This window comes from Anas acuta, chromosome 5 (genome assembly GCF_963932015.1).
Source record: "Anas acuta chromosome 5, bAnaAcu1.1, whole genome shotgun sequence".
Taxonomy (NCBI): Eukaryota; Metazoa; Chordata; class Aves; order Anseriformes; family Anatidae; genus Anas; species Anas acuta.
Genome location: NC_088983.1, coordinates 63981287 through 64001368, shown reverse-complemented (window position 1 = coordinate 64001368; position 20082 = coordinate 63981287). Strand labels below are relative to the sequence as shown.

The 20082-nt window shown below is 39.1% G+C and overlaps 1 protein-coding gene across 1 annotated transcript; it reads left to right on the top strand.

The window, feature by feature from the left end:
* Positions 1–2841: 2841 nt before the first annotated feature.
* Positions 2842–19616, top strand: LOC137858039 (death-inducer obliterator 1-like). Its single transcript, XM_068685429.1, has 11 exons — positions 2842–2863; positions 4192–4645; positions 5569–5728; positions 6388–6504; positions 6719–6826; positions 7415–7550; positions 7679–8222; positions 8733–8886; positions 9920–10009; positions 10656–10860; positions 17035–19616. Exons 1-11 carry the CDS (start codon positions 2842–2844, stop codon positions 19614–19616), a joined length of 4572 nt encoding a protein of 1523 aa, XP_068541530.1.
* The last annotated feature ends 466 nt before the right edge of the window (positions 19617–20082 follow it).

Here is a 20082-nt window from a genome sequence, read left to right as displayed (position 1 = left end):
TTTTTTTTTTTAAGATGAGGTTGTTAACATATGTAGGTGTCATGGTTCCGCTCGAGTGGGCAGCCGAGCTCCACCACAGCCGCTCTCTCACTCCCCCTCCTCAAAGAGGACTGGGGAGAAGATATGTGAAAAGGGCTCTAGGGTTGAGATAAGGTCAAGAAAATCCCGCAATGATTATTGTAACGGGCAGAACAGATTCAGCATAAGAAGATAGATAGTAAGATTTATTGCTCATTACTAATAAGTGAGAGAAGTGAGAAACAAAGGAAAGAAACCAAAAGCACCTTCCCCCCCCTCCACCCTCTTCCACCTCCTCCCCCTGAGCGGCGCAGGGGAAATGGGGGAATGGGGGTTATGGTCAGTCTACAGCACTTCTTCTCTGCCGCTCCTTCTCGGTCACTCTCGTCCCCTGTGCTGTGGGGTCCCTCCCACGGGATGCAGTCCTTGATGAACTGATCCGGCGTGGGCTTCCCACAGGCAGCAGCTCTTCCAGAACTGCTCCAGATATGGGTCCATACCATGGGGTCCATCCCTCAGGAGAAAACTGCTCCAACCTGGCTCCCCCACGGGCAGCAGCTCCTGCCAGGTCACCTGCTCCTGCGTGGGCTCCTCTCCACGGGCTACAGGTCCGGCCCGGAATCTGCTCCAGCAGGGGTCTTCCACAGGCGGCAGCCTCCGTCGGTGCAGGGCCACCTGCTCCACCGTGGTCTCCTCCACGGGCTGCAGCGTGGAACCCTGCTCCACCGTGGTACTCCATGGGCTGCAGGGGGACATCCTGCTTCACCATGGTCCTCACCACAGGCCGCAGGGGACTTCTGCTCCGGCGCCTGGAGCACCTCTCCCCCTCCTTCTACACTGACCTTGGCACCTGCAAGGCTGTTTCTCACTCCCTTGACTCTCCCGGCTGCTGTGTGGCGCAGCGTTTTTTCCCTGTCTTAAATATGCTCTCACAGAGGCGCAAAACAACATCGCTTATTGGCTCAGCTCTGGAAAACAATGGGGCCCTTCCCAAAAATGGGGCGGCTTCTAGATCTTTCTCACAGAAACCACCCCTATGACCCCCTGCTACCAAAACCTTGCCACGTAAACCCACTACAGTAGGATGTAAGTACCTTCAATACTTTGTCAAAACACACACACCACTTCACTATCCTTCAAATGTAGTGAGGTGTCCTGCAGATTTGAGAAAGTACTTCACAGGTGTTCTGAAACACCGAATAGCCTATGTAGTGTAGGTATCTTTTGCTACATGCAGAATCCCTGCCAGCAAGTAGTTAGGTAGACAGTTGTAATTATAAAGTAGTATTTTAGTTTGTGAGACTGTTAGACTTCCATGAGGCTGAAATATCTGCTCATTTTCTGTTGGCTAAAGAAGCATTGAGTTCTGTGCTCTACTGTAGAAACATTTCAAAATAGCCATGACGTGAACTGGCAGAATAAAGGATGCTTGTGCATCTTTCTTCTTGAACCCATACTGATGCTGCTGCCTATCAACCCTGGGAACTTCAATCTACCTTTGTGCTAGTGCCATTTATTTATTTATTTTACATGTATATAGTTTTACCATGATATAGCCGTTGGAACACAGGAAGGTTTGGGGCACGGATATATTTTTTATACACACAATATCTTAACTGCTGTTCTTAGTTCTATCAGCGTGCTTGTTAACTAATTTGAACAGATGATAAAACTGTAAGTACGGAATGTAAGCTTAGTATTTCATGTTTTGTACTTCTGCTGCAACCCAAAAGAACTAAAATCATAGCACCGAGGACCGAATTGTACTGTGGTCATTTTGAACCCTGAGCTGTGCTGTCCTGCCGCTCCGTAGTGAGACAGAGGTGCGCTGTCCCACCGGCCTGAAGAGACAAGTCTGGGCAGAAGATAAACCAGGAACCAGAAGTAGAGAAATTCTCACAACCTTATTGTACACATATTTTGGATATTCATCTTCTAGCTTTTCAAGACTGTTCATTCAAAGTAGTTCAGCTTTTTACCTCAGTGTATTAAGTTCCAGGTGCCTCATTAGACCAAACTGAAAATGTCACTGATAGTTTCTGATCCCTGTTCTCCTTCCTGGGATAGCTCAATGCCTCCTGACGGATAGTGTAAGGTTAGTGGGGTAGGCTTTGGGAGATACTAGAAACAGAAGAGAAGTCCGTGTGAGTCCAGCTCAACATCCCCCGGGTTTGTGTTCAGTTTGTCAGTACTTGAGACCAGTCCCTAGGGAAAAGTACGGGAACAGTGGTTGAACAAGAAGTTTAATCTCTAGTAAGATCTTCACGCTCTTTGGAATGATTTAATGTAGTGTGTTTCATCTTACACTTCAGATAATTTTCCCTCAGAAAGCTTTAGCAAGGCATCCACTCACAGTGGATCCACATAGCTAGTGCTTCTGCATCCTCCTCTTCACTTTGTATTCCAGGCAATGTTTAGCACCTGCTTCTCTGCCTAGCCTTATGAAAATTCAGGTACAGCATCGGTTTTATGGTTCATCTTAACCACCAGCTTGTGTATTGGTGGTGAAACATGCTGGCAGTAAGAGGCAGTGTAGTGCAGCTCGTTACAAGCTTGCGTTCTGCTGGAGGTGCCTACTACAAATGCTCAGCGTCTAACAGAATTTAACGACCGGCAAAGGTGGGAAGGCTGTTTCACTCAGAAATGAGTAGTGACATTGTTTCTTAGGTAATCCAAATCTTCCCCTTTCTGAGGTGTATTTCTATTCAAACAGTATGCTGTTATAGGATTTCTTGAACTGGGTGAACTGGGCTTCAGAAGGGTGCTCCCTACCTTTGTCCCCCTCAAGTCTGAGAAAAATCGGTTGTTAGACCCTTCCTGATAATGCCTGCTCTCACTGTAGCAGGTATGGAAGACCAAAAGGGTCCATTTGGTTTGTGGTGAAATTAACCAAAGTTGAATTTCTGCATCCTTCCCGGGAAGCACATAGCTCTCTGCAGATGGGGCTGTGGGACTAATTCTGATTACAAAACCTTGCTAGCTAAAAACATCAGATAATAATTAAAAAATTAAGAAATCACAAACTGGTCAGTAGTCAAATGCAGATTTATGAGGAGAAAAAAGACTTTTGGGGAAGTAACTTTAGCTTTTCTAATCAGAACAACTTCATCTCAGGAGTTGTTTCTTGGTTTCCCTCGGAACCGTTGTGCTGCCACAACGAATGTGTCACGGTAACTCTGATGTCCTGTAAACGATACTTCTGGCAAACTGAAGTGGAGCACATGACGTTTGCTGGATGGAGAGTGTGTTTTGGCTTATTACGTTTTGCTGAACTGTTCCCGTCAGTGCCAAAATGTGGACAGGTGAAATGCAACCTACAGAAATGCTTGTTTTTAAAGTCCTGTGCAATTATAACTTCAGTATATGGAGTCTTCGCTTGTAATTTGTAAATTTTCTTGTGCATTATGTGTATTGTCAATATATTGATGTTAGAAAAAACATTAAATGGCAGTTTTGGATATTGTGAATGGAATAGTTGGTGGGAATTAAATAGCCGCAGTTTGAGCAATGGTTTTAATATTTAATTATTAAATATTATAGTATTAAATCTAGAGTTTAGCTGGAAAGTAAATGAGAAGATCTGATAGTTTATAGCGAGAGTACTAGCAACCTAATGGCTTGAACGTATATTTAAAATTTTAAGCAATTGATTTGTTGTTTAACTTGACTCTCTTTGCTTGCTCCTTAAAGTAGAAAGTTTGGAGCGAGGATTTCTGCTTAAATGTGAGATATGGGTTGTGTTGCTTTTTTTTTTTTTTTTTTTAAAGACTTTGTGAAAATGTTTGTTTGTTTGTTTGTTTGTTTGTTTTGAAGCTTAATCATGAAGTCCAACTCAGGAATCTTTGAAGGTGGTGTCTTTTTTTTTTATTTAATTTTCTTGCATAGCTCGTGACTGAGATTTTCAACCTTTACAACCAAAATGCAACTCTTTTAAACTCTTCCGACAGTCTCTGAGAAGTGCTCTCTGCAGGATCAAAGGCAAACTTCTTCTTAAAAAAGTCAACTTTTACACATTTTTTAAAAAGGCTTTAAAAATGAATGGCTTAAATTATATACTTGGTAGTTCTCCAGAGGTATTTCACAGACTTCCTTATAGGTTGACAGCTGGTCTTCATAAACAGGAAGTTATAATGTTAAGCATTTAATACTGCATTTTCTTCTTTGTTTTAACAGCTCAAAAGGAAGAGAAGAGAAACAAAGATAAAGCGACAGAGTTTATAGGGGCATCAAAGAAAGCTATTGCTTCAGCATCTATGGTGGAGAAACATGCATCTTCCCTCACTAAAAATTTTCCTCCAAAGAAGTCCCCTTCCATGTCTAGCACATCACTAATGAAGCAGACGCTTAAACCTGCTGGGAGTTTCAAAGGTGAAATTCCCAAGAAACCATCGCCCTCAACAGGCGGCGTTCCTTCAAAACAAGCAGCTTCTTCTCATGACTCGCCAGTTTCCAAAAAACTAGCTGCATCCAGTTTGGCTGGAGGACTCAAAAGGCCTTCGCCGTCTTCCGTTTCTACTGCATCTGGAAGTAGTCAAGCAAAAACACAAGCTAGCCCTATCCAGTCGCAGCCCAACTCGCAGATTCGACAATATATTCGTCAGTCCCTAAAAGAAATGTTATGGAAGAGGTGGGTGGGAATTCAAAGCACTTATTTTATATAGGAAACTACAACTAGAAGTAAAGCGTTAGCCTGCAGAGTTTTGTTTCTTTCTTGCTAAGTGCTACTAAGGGATTTAATTTGTGCTAGAAATTACTACAAGTATTTTTAGCATTAGAGCTTTATTAAAAATAAAAAATCTGATGCCAAATAATTGGGCATGTGAAAAAGCCTTTAAAAAAACATCACTATCCCATTTGTAGTGAGAGACAATTACAGTTGAAGAATTAAATCACAGCATAGAGATGTTTATAATGCAGGTGACCTGAAGCTGATATCTGGCAATGGTGGTGTTTGGAGATGTAGGGGTTGTACGAAGCATAGTGTAGGGAATATCACAGTGAAAGGTTGGAAGGGCTTGCTGAGGCAGAGGTTCCTTCTTCTCCCAAAGTTAGCAACTGTATTACTTTTTTTTTTTTTCTTAAAAAAAAAAAAAAGCTGAAACATTGTCCCACAAATATTAAAGCTCTTGTCAGCTGTCAAGACTTAGGCCACTGTGCTCTGGTAGTGTCTCTGAAATAGAAATGCTGTTCACAGTGGAGGGTCTAAGATTAAAACTGAAGTGTTTTAGCTCCCTCAGTAGCTCATGACAAAAAACAACAACAAAAAACTAATTGCAGTGTCATGAGTAGGAGGATTTGTAAGGACTGACCTGGCTTCAGTTCGTTAAGGCTGTCTTCCGTGGTCTTCTGTAGACAGTAGCAAAAGGTTGCCATTGTTGACATTTTGAGGTCCTGAGATAGACTTTGGCTTTGAAATGTGTTTTAAGGAAGTCCTCACTGAGTGAATAAAAGCGGGGTTAACTCCTTCCTCTGAAAATTTAGTTTTTATGAATGCTGCCTGAAGAATTTGTGCCTAACGTAAATGCGCATACCCTTTCTTGTTTTTAACAGAGTCAATGAAAGTGATGATCTGGTCATGACAGAGAGTGAAGTAGGGAAAGTAGCACTCAATATTGAAAAGGAGGTGTTTAATTTGTTTCAAGTTACGGACAACCGATACAAGAGTAAATACCGTAGCATCATGTTCGATCTCGAGGACCCAAAAAATCAGGTTTGGAATTTACTTAAACAGTAAACGTACTGAAATATATTCTGTTTTTTAAATAATACATCAATATGTAGTTTCAAGAGAGAGACTTATGAATTATGCTCTACAAAATTGTTTTAAAGCCATTCAAATATTAAATAATCCAGTTGGAATGGAAGTCCAGTTGGATCGCGTGTATTTATTAAGATTGGCCTTTGTAGCGAAATATTTGTTTATTGAATGGCATTCTTAGAAAAAAAATAAATGTTTTTCTTCTGTGACGTTCTGTGGTTTGTATGGGAGACCACTTGTGTACATGATAATTTATCTTTTAAAGGAAAAAGAAGCTGGTGCAGATGGGAATAGTGACTAGACAACGTAATTTCTTTAAAAAAAATTCTACTATAGATATGAAACAGGAGTGGCAGTTCACCTCTCGAAATTCCTGTTCAGTAGAATTGATAGTATATTTTATGGAAATGTGGAAAATTCATACTTCATGATGATTTCATCATTAGTTTCTGGTTGCTGCACCGTGCTAAGTTTTCTTAGGATTAACTGGCATTTTTAATAGGGAATTAAGAAACCTGAAAGGGTTTTGACAGTCCAGCACTGCAAATCATGTTAGTTGCTTAAGTTATTCAGCATGGCAACAAAGTGTGTTTTTTGTTTGTTTTTTTTAGGGACTTCTTCATCGTGTTCTTCGTGGAGAAATCTCAGTGTCAAAACTAGTGAGAATGAAACCCGAAGAACTTTTATCTAAAGAACTGTTTGTATGGAAGGAGAAACCAGCCAAAGCGGTAAGCAATACAATTCTCCAGTGTGTCCTTAGATATGAACTAACAGTAACTTCACCAGCCCTTACCACCCATAATTAATATATTGTTTTCTTCCTAATGAAATATGAATAACGTAAGCTTTTTCTCTTCCACTAGCCAACTGATAAGAAAATACAAAATAAAATTATAAAATCAGTATGCAGACTTGTTACTAAAGTGTTTTTGTTTCTCTCAGATGTTAGAGTCAAGAAACAAATCACACGAGATCAAGAAAGCAGCTGTAAAACGGGAACAAGTGCCTGATGTAAATATGGAAGATTCTCCCCCGGTGTCTGATTCTGATGTAAGTATTAGCTATTGCTTTAGCATGGAGGTGCCAAGGGAGATAAATGCTAACTAGGGCCTCAAATTTTGTATCAGAAATGCAGGTTGTTTCAATGAACTGTAAGAATATCACCTAGTAGGTGTGCTATGAGCATTTTCCTTTTGGTTTGAAGGAATGCAACAACCTAATATCGGGCATATATCGCATGTGCTTCTAAAATATCAGATGATGCGTGTTTTTCAGACCTTTGCCTCAGTTTACAGCAAAATCTTAGCCAATTGTTTTCCCCCCCAAAAATGTGATCAGTATTACAATTCTGTATTCTCAGGAAGCAGTTAATGTGATAGTATCTACTTCAGAATTACATGAAATGAAATGAGGACAAATACTATTTGAGAACTCTGTTTGACATGATATTCTTAAACAAATGATAAAAGGGGAAGAATAGTTCAAAATTCCATCTTTTTGTAAGTGCTGCTCAGAGCAGTAGTTCTGCACAGCCCTTAATATCTTTTTAAAGAACCGGAATTAACGGTTTCAAAAGTATTTTTTTATGATTGAATTTAGCAATCAACCAGAATGTTTTCTGTGTTTGTTCATTTCCAGGAGCAGCAGAAGTCAACCCAAACTGTACAAAATGTAAATAGTGCTCCTTCTCTAGACGTTTTTAGCAGTATGTTGAAGGATGCAAGAAATGAACATCGAGCCCATCTTTTTGACCTGAACTGCAAAATCTGTACAGGTATCTACAGTGTTGACTTTGTCTGAAGTAAAAGAATTATTAAGAGCATTGCTTGCTTACTTGTTTTTCTCTTCAGACCTTTTCATTGTTAAACAGTAATCAAAAACACTTTAAAATTAATTTTGTAGGTCAGATTTCAGCATCTGAAGATGAATTACCACCGAAGAAGATAAAATTAATGGCTTCTGCTAAAAAAGCAGTGTCAAAATCTAAACCAGAAGTTCAGCAAAAATATGAAAGTTCTGCACCAGCAGCAGCAGCGGAGCCTGCTAAAGAGGCCGCCTCTGAAAACACAGAGGAAACCGAAGTTGCACCTGCAGCAGAAACAGTTTCCCAGTCAAGCTTAGAAAGAACTTACATCCCTACAACCCAAGGCCATGGCAACACAGATACTTCATCTGAAGAACCTTCGACTTTTCCTGCCTCTTGCACTGGTGCAGTTGTCACAACTGTAACAGTTTCTGGCCGAGAGCCTAGAACACCAATGAGCGGCTCCTCTGGTAGTACGACGACAGCCCTGCGTTCTGGTACTGCATCTGGTGAAGTTTTAACAGGGGAGACAAAGCAGGAAATGTCAAAACCAGTTATGACTGTCCCCAAATCAATATTAACAAAGCCATCGTCCTCACCAGATCCAAGATACTTAGCTGTTCATCAGTCACCCAATATCAGGTGTGTATATTTAATAGTAAGCTAAGCCACTGAATCTCTGGTCTCGCTATGTTCAGTGTGTTTGTCCCCCTTTGCTTCTTACCCTCCCCTGCCAATAATCAAAAGGCATGTTCAACTTTAAATGCGATTACCTGAACTTTAAATTTTTAATTTGTCATCTCCTTGTTTAACTTCTCTAGTTGGTAAAATTTTCTGAGCATCGTGATATATTGACAGTAAAAATTCTTCAATGTGTTTTAACAGATAAATAAAACTTATAAGATATTTGACTTTAAATCTGCATGTGCATTCAAATATATTAAGTGTTTGTGAGGGTTGGTTTAAAGCTGCTCCAGACTTTCATCCTATATTGGATGAAAGTGGAAAACATTAACAAAGCATTTACTAAGGCTTCTGTTACTTGCTTTTTTAAAATAAAGTAATTGATCAATAAGAGGAGGGAAGAAAAGAAGAAGAAGGAAGCATTCTTACTGTGCTCTATAACGTTTCTCTTTTGGATTTGTTTTGCAGTGTTGCTGAGCCACGCTCACCTCAAGGCAGCGACACTTCTCTCTTCCTCTCTCGCCTCAACACCATTTGGAAAGGATTTATTAATCTGCAGAGTGTGGCCAAATTTATCGCTAAAGCATATCCTGTCTCCGGGTGCTTTGATTATCTTAGTGAGGTTAGCACTGACATGTTTATGCGTTTAGAATGTATTGCAGTTCCTGTTGTTAGAAAGGCTGGGGTCACTGTGTATGTTGTTATATTGGACGTGTAACAAAAAAAAAAATTGCATCCCTTTAGTAATCTCCTGTAGTAATAGGAACAGTAGCCTGAGGCAGGGGGGAGGAGAGAAAGCCTTTTAAAAAAATTCCTCACGTATTTGTGAAGAATTCTCATGTCTGTTAATATGTTTACATATATGTTAGTATCTAACATAGAATAATAGCTTGATTTCAAGATCAGTTTTTGACGAGAAGCATCATCAGCATGTGTTTTGAAAGAGATGCCTTGTTCTGCTCACAAACAGATGGATGGATCACTGATGTGATCTATTAGAAAAGTTTGGCCATTTATTAAAAATATCATGCTTTGATTAACTTTGATGCAACTGCTTTTATATTTTGGGAGGGTGTACATTCAACTAATGAGGTAGTATGACAGCTTGTGATGAAACAACTGAGCAGTTTCTTAACTTCTCTGAAGAAGTGTATTTGTTGTGATTGAGGGTTTCAGGCGTGTAGTTTAGGTCTTTTCTTAGGAGGGTTGGTGGCTCTCTTGTTGTTTTTGCTAGAACAGGTTTCACTGTCATCATGACAGGAAGCTAACTAGAATTCATATGGGTGCAAAAATTTCAGATAAATTGAAAGCGTCGATAAAAGCTATACTACATATAACAGGTTCCCTGTAAAAGCAAAGCTAACAAATAGAATCGGCTGATAGGCATACAAAAGTATTTGACCTTCCACTGCTATCTTCGTCAGGCAGTGCTTTTTCTGTTTTGTGTGTACTGCCAGCCTTCCAGTAATATGCCATAATGAACTCCTTGCATTTTGGAAACAGCCTGTCTGAAGTTAGGAATGTATATGTGCAAGTTTAGTAAAACATAGTACTGTATTATCGCCTAAGCTACTGGGATGGGGCAATCTGTGCTGGTTCAAAACTGTAGCCTCTCTTTCCTTTTCTTATACGACCATGTAATGCTTCTTGTTTAGGATTTACCAGACACGATTCATATTGGTGGGAAGATCTCACCGAAGGCAGTCTGGGATTATGTTGGCAAACTCAAATCTTCACTTTGTAAGGTATTTACTTAAAATCCTTTGGAAAACCAGGAAGAAATACACAGCGGCTTTTGATAGAATTTCCTTGTTACTAATTTATATTGATGTCGATCACACCTGGAAAACTACTGCTACCACTTATTCCATTGAAATTTTTGATTTATTGAAGAAACCGGTTTGCCTGTTGAGCTGCCAATCGTCTTTCCCCTGTGTAGTAGTTAAACATTCATACAACCTATTGTTTTTTAATGATTGAATATAAACAATCTATTTATTCAGTTACTGAAGATAGAAATTCAATTTTAAAAGACTAGGAAATTATTAGTAAGTCTATGTAATAAATTTTACTACTAAAACCCTGATGGATTTAGTAAAAATGAAGCACGGTATGCAAATATAATCTAAGAATTTTCCATTTCTTTCCTAATTATTTGAATATTCTGAACCTAAAGAGGTGTAGCTTGATGTGAGATACGTAAATAGTTGGTCTTTCTGAAAATGACAAAATTGATTCTGGTTTAATATTACCAATTGAATGACAGTATTTTCTTAAATCTTGGTTTAAAGCTGCTCCAGACTTTCATCCTCTATTGGATGAAAGTGGAAAACGATTTTATTTGCTGATGTGTTACAGGTTGAATTTTTCCACTTTGATTTTGTATTTCAGGAATTGTTTTTGATTCGTTTGATTCGTTTCCATCCTGCCACAGAAGAAGAAGAAGTTGCCTATATCTCTCTCTACTCCTATTTTAGCAGTCGTCGTTGTTTTGGTGTTGTAACTAATAACAACAGACATGTCAAGAATCTCTACCTGATCCCACTGAGTTCTAAGGACCCAATTCCTTCCAACCTCTTGCCCTTTAAGGGACCAGGTAAGCACAAAATTTAGGGGAGGTTAACTGCTAGGTAAAATTACAAAACGAGTAAATCAGAGACCAATTGGTTTTGAATGTTTAATGTAAGCATAATTAAAAAATATATAATTTTATAAAAAGATTTTAAAAGTGTGCATATAGGAAAAAATTGCAAAGTCAATCATCTCAAGGTGCCATGGTCTGAAACTCACATAGCCTTTCCAACAAGATAAATCTCTGCTGTTAGGAGGATTTGTTTACCCATAAAATGGAGTACATAGAACAGCCACTATATTGAGACAAACAAGCAAACATTATGAGAACATTCAACCGACCCTACTTTCAACAACCCATAAATCCACCAAGTTTTAGGTCCCTACAAGCCATGTGCTGTCCCCTAAATCACATAGGAGACTCTTATCCCACGGAGCAGTCAAGAAATCTCTGAAGACAAAGGTAACGTTTATGGTTTCACTACATTGTTGTTATCTCATGGTATGTATTACGCTGTGCATGCAATATGCATGTACACGGGGTCTGAAATATTCTGTGCTACCTGGATCAAGTTCCAGACAAATCACTGACTTCAGAACATTGGTTTGCCTGGGAGCAGGCAAATTCCTTTTGCGTAGGTGGCAGACAGTAGGTGGTATAGGTTGGTATATATTACGCTCTTCTATTTTTAGTTAGAGTTATCAGCAGTAATGTATGGCTTGAATTTGCTCCATCTTTGTGCACTGAACATGGAAACAGAAGAAATGAGAATGAATTCAGATGTGAAACACCTTTATATTACAAAATTTGAAGTCACCTTCATCTGAGGATGGAGGCGGTGCATATGCTTAGTTTCCAAATAAGTACCTTTTTTCATCTAGAGTAACAGGTTGAGGAGCTTAAGAGCTACACGTTACAATGAAGGCAATACTGCATTGTTGTAAGGATGGTTTGCAAAATACTAAACAGCGCAAAATAATTACACATTAAAACATGTAAGGAGCTGACCTTTCTGACAAGCTGACTGTCCTCTGCTACCCAAATACAAGTTTAGGACTAAACTCAATGAAGCATTCTCAGGGCTTATATTCATAAACAGAGGTGTGTTCTGCCTGGCCAGGTTTTCACATGTTAATGGCATACGACTTAAAAAACAGTAACAAAAAAACACCACCAACAAGTAATGTAATGCTAGGAAAATACTCTTCTTTCCTGCATGAAATTGCAAAGGGCGCTTGCTTTGTGTTCTTGGACAAGATTTTTCTCATACGCTCTGAGCCTGTCTTAACCTGCTCTAGGGAAGCATTTAAATGATCTTCCCCTCCTTGCATTCTTGAGCAAACATAGGCTGTCCTTGTACATTATCTTTTATATTTCTGTTGTAGATTTCATTTCAAATGAAGCTTTTAAAGTGGAGGCCTGGCAAAAGTAGACAGACTTGTTAGTATTAGTATAGAAATGAGGAATGTCAGGCTGGTTTTTACAAAATGTAAATAGGAAAAGTTCTTTCAAAACTGGAGGTAATTGCCCAGAAGAAACATAGGTATAAACACTTGCAGGCATGTATTAATACCGCAGCGTAAAAGACTTGTAATACATACTTGTTACTGACATCTGATGGAATTTACTGTTTTTTATACCCAATAAAGATATTTTTGGGAAAGTGGTCATTGTCTCCTTAAATGTGTGTACCTTCAAATAGAGTTTAGCAAGTACTCAAAAAACATGACAGTGTAAGATACTTTGATAAATATGACTGGGGGCGGGAGGAGGGGGAGGACAATAATCCCATCACTCCAGAAGTCCTAGCTGGAAGATATTCCAGCTGTATCAACCAGCTCCATCAGGTGCATACGGATTATGAATCTGTTATGAATCCTGTTTTCTGATGGACTGGATTTGGAACACAACTGAGGACCTCTGACCTGCTGTAGTGCCTAGAAGATCTACAAAACTTTGTCATGGGTGATATAGAGGAACATGGAAGGATATTCACATTTATTCACTTCAACCACCTCAGATATTTATTACCAGATATTATCTGTTGGTGGGATGTTCAGCATTGTGTTGTTTTTTTTTTTTTCTGGTAGTTTACTGTGTGTGAATTTGTTTGTCTCGTTTCACATACACACAACACTATTTAGCACTTTCATCTGTAGATCTGAAAACACTTTGAAAAAAAATTAAAAGGTATAATCAGTCATTATTAGCACTAGGAAGACGCACTTATGGAGGGATTTATTGGCAATGTTGGCAATGTATCGGGTACCATACATATTTAATATAGAAGAATTTTAATTTAAAAAGTGTATCAGCAGAGGGCATGCCGCAGTATCTCTTCCGTTAGTTTAAGCTTGGAAGTGTTTTTAAGTATGAAGGCATGAAATCTCTTCAAGATATTTAGAGTACTCATACCAGTATGGAAAGCAGCAGTAGTAGAACAACATATTTTTGACGTCAGCCACTCCCATTCAGCAAATGTACCGTAATGTGCAGCAGTGTTACAGCGGTGGAAGTGATCTCTATCACTGAATCCAGATACACCAACTTGATAGTTTTCAATCATGCTTTCACAATTAACTGGGACAAGTATTTAAACGGCGTGTTGATAATGATTACAGCTTTGCTTGTATTGGTCTCTGCAGTTAAAAGTGTGGCATAGGTCTGTTCCCTAAGTTTTGCCATCAGTGTACAGAAATTAGGGATGTATCCTTAGTGGTACAGTTAACTTCCTAGCAGCTGCGGATGGTAGGGACAATATGTGGCCATTACGTAGATAAATACTGCAAAACTGATTTCATGAAAATAAAAAACGTATTTAACGAAAAAAAAATATTAATCCCATAGTAATATTTAATACATCTTGTTTAAATAGATTTAATTACAGGATGTAACTTGATAACACCATCGTGGTCTTCAAATGCAGAATGCATTTAACAATATTTTATAAATAATTTAGCATCAAAAGCTACTAACATAGCTTGCAGCACTTAAAATGCTTGCTTGTGAAAGATAGTTATTGAGCAATAGTTGGAGACTGCAGCCAACATTTTCATTTAGTTATTACCTAAAATTAGGCACTTAACCTATTTATGGATATTGAAACCTATTTGCGGATATGGAAATGGAATGGGACTGAGCTTTGAAGTGCTGGTCTGGCTGTATATTTCCATCCAAAAGAAGCACTTACTGTGTGATCGCTTTGGATTGAATGAATTTAGAAACTGGGTTAGGCATCTGTTGAAAACTACAGTATCAAAATGTAAAGTTTTAATGGATTTCTTCTCTGACCAAACTAAACAGATTCAGTTATAACCGTTGTTAATTTAGCTTTGGAATTTATCTTGAACGTGTGTTTAAGTTTTACTCTGATTTTATTAGCGATGATCTCTGTCTCTTACAGGGATTCAGAACTGTTTTTCTATCTTTTTGCTGTTAATTTTAGATACACAGTCCAATAGATTTTTGAAACCTGCTCGTTTCAATTAGTCAGTGTTTGAGATGCATGTTGTGACTAGTTGGATAAATCACAGGTCTCTGCAGAAGGGCAGATAACCAATACGTTAACGACAGAAGAACAGTGAATGCTTACGAGGAGTTTTAGGGTGAACACAGATTTGAGAGATCCTCTGCACGGGTCGATGCTGACCAAATGTGGAGTCGTTACTCACATGCTGATAAAGAAAAAATGTAAAGCAGTCACTCAGAGTGAATCATACGTAACTATTGAGTCTCTTCAGAGTGTACACAGTCTTCCCAAGTAAGCTGTCTTTTGAGCTATGCCCTGATGTTATGTATTAATGTAACTTCATCTGGGGTAGTAAACTATAGTGATCAGAATTGCTAGGATTGCTTTTAGGCAGTGGGTTGAAAGGAGTTTCTAACTGGGTGAATCAAGGATTTGTGATCCTTTCCAAATAATCTTAGATTCACCAAAGATAATTACTTGTTTAGTTCCTGTCCTGCCTCCTTTCGTTGTACATCTTGCCGTCCCTGCCCTCTCACAAGGGCAATCTGTATAGAATTATAAGCAAACTAAATTATAAGCAAGTCTTAGTTTTGGTTAGTATAGCTAGGTCATTTTCTTGATGCATTTATAATTCGTGTGTATATATATATATATTTCTAACCATGGAAGAAAGTGAAAATTGGCAACACAAAATACTGAAATACTAGATCTGGAGGAAAAAGCTTGGCACTGAATTTTAAATGTACAAGTAGGAAATACTATGTGCTACTAAATGAAAAATAGAAGTTTATTTAAACCAGCATGGCCAACATCCTCTCAACCACAGAACTATGTAAAACTCAAACACTGAACTTTGAAGTAATCTGAAATCAGCTGTGGAGCTAGAATGCATTCAATCAAATTTCAGTGTTATTTTTTTTCCAAATACTTAAAATGAGAGCTGCTTCTGATAGGAAACTTCAAGTAGATTTTGCATTGGCCCCAATTTTTTCTGTCTTTTTGCAAAGACCTTCTAGTGAGTAACCAGATTTTGCTGGTCTCTCCATTATGTGGCTAAAACAGGCGTGCTGCACTATTACCAGTCACAGTCAGAAGAACACAGAATTTCAGAATTTAGGCAGGTTACTGCTTAATGAAATCTTTATGCTTAATGAAGCTGTGTTGAAGAAGTCATCGTCTTGATTTACCTGGTTATAATCCTCTTGCTGAGGAAACCTCACATTGAACTTAAGAAATAGGCTTACCTCATTTAATTCTTTCTTAGCGTACGTGAATATAATTTCAGCTATACAAATAAAAACAGCTGATGTAATTTTCTCATAAGATAGTAAATTTAGGAGCCCCCTTAAAACTTTGAATTCAGTTGTTTCAGCAAAGGTTCATACTTATGACTGGTAATGGCAAATAGAATTTATCTGCAACTATGGGAAGTTTGGGTTTTTGCTGGTATCAAGAAGTTTTCAGTGGCAATAATTAGTTATTTATAAGTTGTTCCTTAGTGAGCAGTTGGTTTTGTTTAGTAAGAGACTAAAGATATACATAAATTCATATATTACACCTCTTTTAAACTCTTACTTAAGGGTCATGAATATAAGGGACAGTGTAGGTTTTAGAGTCCTCATCGTATAACCACAGTAAATCTCTTTGCTGTTAGTTTCATTTCTCTATTATTGGTTCCTTGCTGGATGCAAATATTAATATGGCTCCCAAATGAGGATCTCAAGTCACTAAATCCAGAAGTTAAAATCCTCTCTTTATATGTTTTTTCTACATTTGCCACTGACTGTATGTTAAAGGATTTATTCCCTGCTCTTTATTCTGGTTGTATTTGTCTTCCACGAGTGCCTGTGGGAAATGTGAATGTACAAGGAAGGAATACAATAATGTGAAACGGACCTTCAGCTGTTTGCATTTTTCCTCTTTATGGGAAACTTTCCGGTCATTTCTGGAAGTGCTTCTCCAGGGATTCAAGCCTGAAGCTTTCACAATGGAGTAATTCTGCTCACATTTCTTACTTAGGGAAGGGTCTGTGGCATCAAACTCAATTCTACAACAGTGTTAAAAGTCACCTTGATGGAATGGTGTAAATGTCAGTCCGGTATTTTAGCACAGATTAGAACAGAAATGTAATTATTAAGTTTAACAATGCCTCGTGCTTTCTTTGTAACAGAAAGTGAAGTGTTTGTTGTTGTTGTTTGTCTGTTTGTTTGTTTTAATAGCATTAGTTTTTTTCTCTTTATTTCTAGTTCTTCAATTCCAACGTAGCCCTACAGAAAGTTAGATTGCTTGTCCAGGTTTTCTCACTTATCAGTATCTCTGTGTATATAAGGTATTTGCAAAGCATTTAGAAAGGAAATATTTGATTGGGGGAGGAAGTGGACAATAATAAGTAGAAAGTAATAATACAAAAATAGGAAAACTTTCTTTAATTTTTGAACAGCAGAGACATTTACAAGGACATCTTTCAGTAAGATTCACCTGTTACTGCAATATTCAAAAAATATCAGGGAAAGAATTAAAACATTTTTAGTTACTGTATACAAATTTATATAAATAGTAATTAAATATAGACACATAGGCTTATGGGATAATGTCACTGCATGAAATTTAGAAGAACTGTTACTGTTATGACTCATAGCTGCCATTATATAAAATGATAAGTTCCTATTGAGAACACAGATAAAAAATAGTAGTTTTTTTACATATGCAATCTTTGTGTTTCCTCTCAGGTCTCGAGTCTTCACGTCCAAATTTAATTCTTGGATTGGTTATCTGTCAGAAAGGGAAGCGTCTTGCTACTACCATGGATACAGACAAAATAGAGAAAAAGCGCAGCCGAATTCAGGTGCAAGAGGAAACAGAAACATCGCTGTACTCTAAGGGGCCAGTAGCTTCTTCACAAGAAAAGAAAACTCCGAAATACACACTGTATTCGGGAGACTCAGCTGTAAGTACAACACTACCTGGATCTCCTCCACCTCCACCCCCACTTCCCGTTCCAGAAACCTCATCAGTTACACCTTCAGTATTAAAAATACCGTCCTCGACTAAGAGTGGAACCACAAGTACTGTACCACCACCAGTTTCAGCTACCGCTTCTACAAGTGCTACTGCTATGCATTCTTCATCCTCAAAAACTACCACACCTCTTGAGTACATCCACCAGACACTTTTTGGTAAAAAGAAGACTTTTGAACCTCTTGCTAAGGAGACTGAAACTGTCCAGTCTTCAAATCAGGAAGCTAAAGCAGCTGTGGATGGAGGTGTGTCAGCTGTTCCTTTGCTAGATCCCATTGTACAACAGTTTGGACAGATGTCAAAAGACAAAGCTATAGAAGATGAGGAGGATGACAGGCCATACGATCCCAAAGAAGAATATGATCCAGAGAAAGCTTTTGAAATGCAGACCGGTGAAAGCAAAAAACTGTATAGTGTGGAGAAGCCCAGTAACACAGCAGAACTAAAGGATGAGGCCTATGATCTGGAAGACAAAACTATCTTGGAGGAAGCAAAAGTTACGGTTGATGATTTACCTAACAAAATGTATACAGACACTAAAAACACTTCCGTGGAAACACCTGCCTCGTATGTGCCAGATTTATCTGCGTCTTCATCCTTGGTGGAACTGCAAAAAATGTTAGAAGAATTAAACAAACAAATAGAAGAGCAGAAACGACAAACTGAGGAGCAAGAAGAAGCCCTCAGACAACAACGAGCAGCTGTTGGTGTTTCAGTGGCTCACTTCTCGGTGTCTGATGCTTTAATGTCACCTCCACCAAAATCTTCCCTAATAGAGACTGAATTGTTCCATCAGGACCAACAGGCTGCGCAAAAAGTAGATTTACCTTCATCTTCCAATCAGCAAGCACAAGTTTTAAACCAGAGCTGTGACCCTCAAGCGAGTTTTCCAAACACTTTGCAGACTTCACTTGGTAAGGAAGATAAAACTTTAATTCCTGCTACTCAGCTTAGTTACGGTGGTGATAACTGGGTTTCCAGTGAAAAGCCTCCTGCAGTGCTCCAAAAAGAGGCACCTAATAGCAAATTTGAAAATACTGTTCAAGTTACTTTGGAAAATGTGAGTCAAGCAGTTTCTGCAGAACCTTCTACATCCAGGCCTTTACGTAAAGTGCTGCTTCCGACACCTCCAAGTACGTCTTTTCAGCCTAATTTCTCCACATCTAATGACAGTCAGTCTTTGCAAGATATGCACAAAGTATCCTGGTCAAACGAGGCAAATCCAATGTTTACTTCTCAGGAAAAGGGACCTGGTCACTTTGAACCAGACAGGGGTCTTTCTGCGGTGCAATACGAAGAACAAAGAAACCCTCAGCCTCATCAATTTGTAGAACAAACTGAATCTCCACCAGTTCAGGGTGAGGGTGGACCTCTCCCACAGCACTTTGAGGAGAACCGAGCTGGAGGTCCGTTTTCTTTGTCTGGGCAGAAAGGAGGACCTCCAGCACCACTGATGCTCAATGCACACGCAGGACCTCATGGACCTAATTTTAGAGGCCCAGCGCCACAGTTCTCAGAAGAGCATGTTTCTCCAAATAACGATGGACAAAGAGGATCTGCCCCTGGAAGATTTGGAAGTCAAAAGGGCCCCATTCCTTCCTTATTTTCTACGCAGCATGGACCACAGTCGCCACAAAATATGAAGCCAACCCCAAGACCACTCCTGGACCTTCCCAGTCATCCACCAGGCCACAGAAAGGAGATGTGGGAGGAAGCTGGGCCGTCTGCACCTCTTTCTGGTATTCCTGGGCAAGGGCCCGAGTCAGAAGGACAGTGGTCAGGATCTGACTTCCGAGAAGGCAAAAATCTTGAATTTAGAGGCCAGACATTTGAAGGGAGACAGAGAGAGAGATACGAAGGAGGAAGTAAAGACAAGGTTTTAGATCAGCCAGAGCCTCAGCAAGCAGAGAATCGACAAAGCAGACCCTTTGAGGAAAGACGAAGGGATCGAGAACATGGCAGACCTTGGGAAACAGACCGTGGCAGAAACTGCAACAGAGACAGGGACTGGGAGAGACACAGAGACAAAGAATGGGATAAAAACAGAGACAGAAACCAACGTGACAGAGAACGATCAAGAAGCAGAGACAGAGATCGTGACAGAGACCGAGACCGGGATCGAAGCAGGGAAAAAGAGCGCGATCGAGACAGAGATCGAGATCGTGAAAGAGGAAAAGATCGGAAAGATCGCAGTAAAAGTAGGGAGATCGGTAAAGAGGTGAAGCCAGAAACACCTAAGGAAGGTCAGAAACCAACAGAAGCAGAAGCTTCATCTTCCACTAATCAGTCATAGAACTATAACTGCTGTTATATTTCCCATAGATAATAGACACCACTGCAAGGACTGAGTCAATGTCTTCTGTATATACTGTATATTCTCACCTTTGCAAAAATGCTGTTGTAAATCTAGCCTTACAAAACGTACTGACAAATTAGCAATTTTTGAACAACTGTGAACGACAATATTCAAATAGGTAAAAGGCAAGAACATACTGGACTTTCACTTGCTGCATATTTGACAAGGAGTCAAATATTGCTGTCTTGTTTATTTTACAATGCAAGGGTCATGCGTATTTAGGAGAAGGCTGCAGAAGAACAGTGTTACTGATTATTGGACGGAGGATTTGAAAATGGAATGTTATAAGCTTAAAGTGCACTATCTTCCTTTTTATATACAGGTATTTTGTGTTTTGAAATCCATCTGTTAAGTGTACAACAACGAAAAAAAACGTACCTAGTTTTTCATGTGGATGAGGGGT

Coding starts and splice junctions, on each gene's coding strand:
- LOC137858039 (XM_068685429.1), top strand. CDS start 2,842: ATGCCTGCTCTCACTGTAGCAG. Junction 6,827..7,414: donor CCCCGGTGTCTGATTCTGAT/GTAAGTATTAGC, acceptor GTTCATTTCCAG/GAGCAGCAGAAGTCAACCCA. Junction 10,010..10,655: donor TCAAATCTTCACTTTGTAAG/GTATTTACTTAA, acceptor TTTGTATTTCAG/GAATTGTTTTTGATTCGTTT.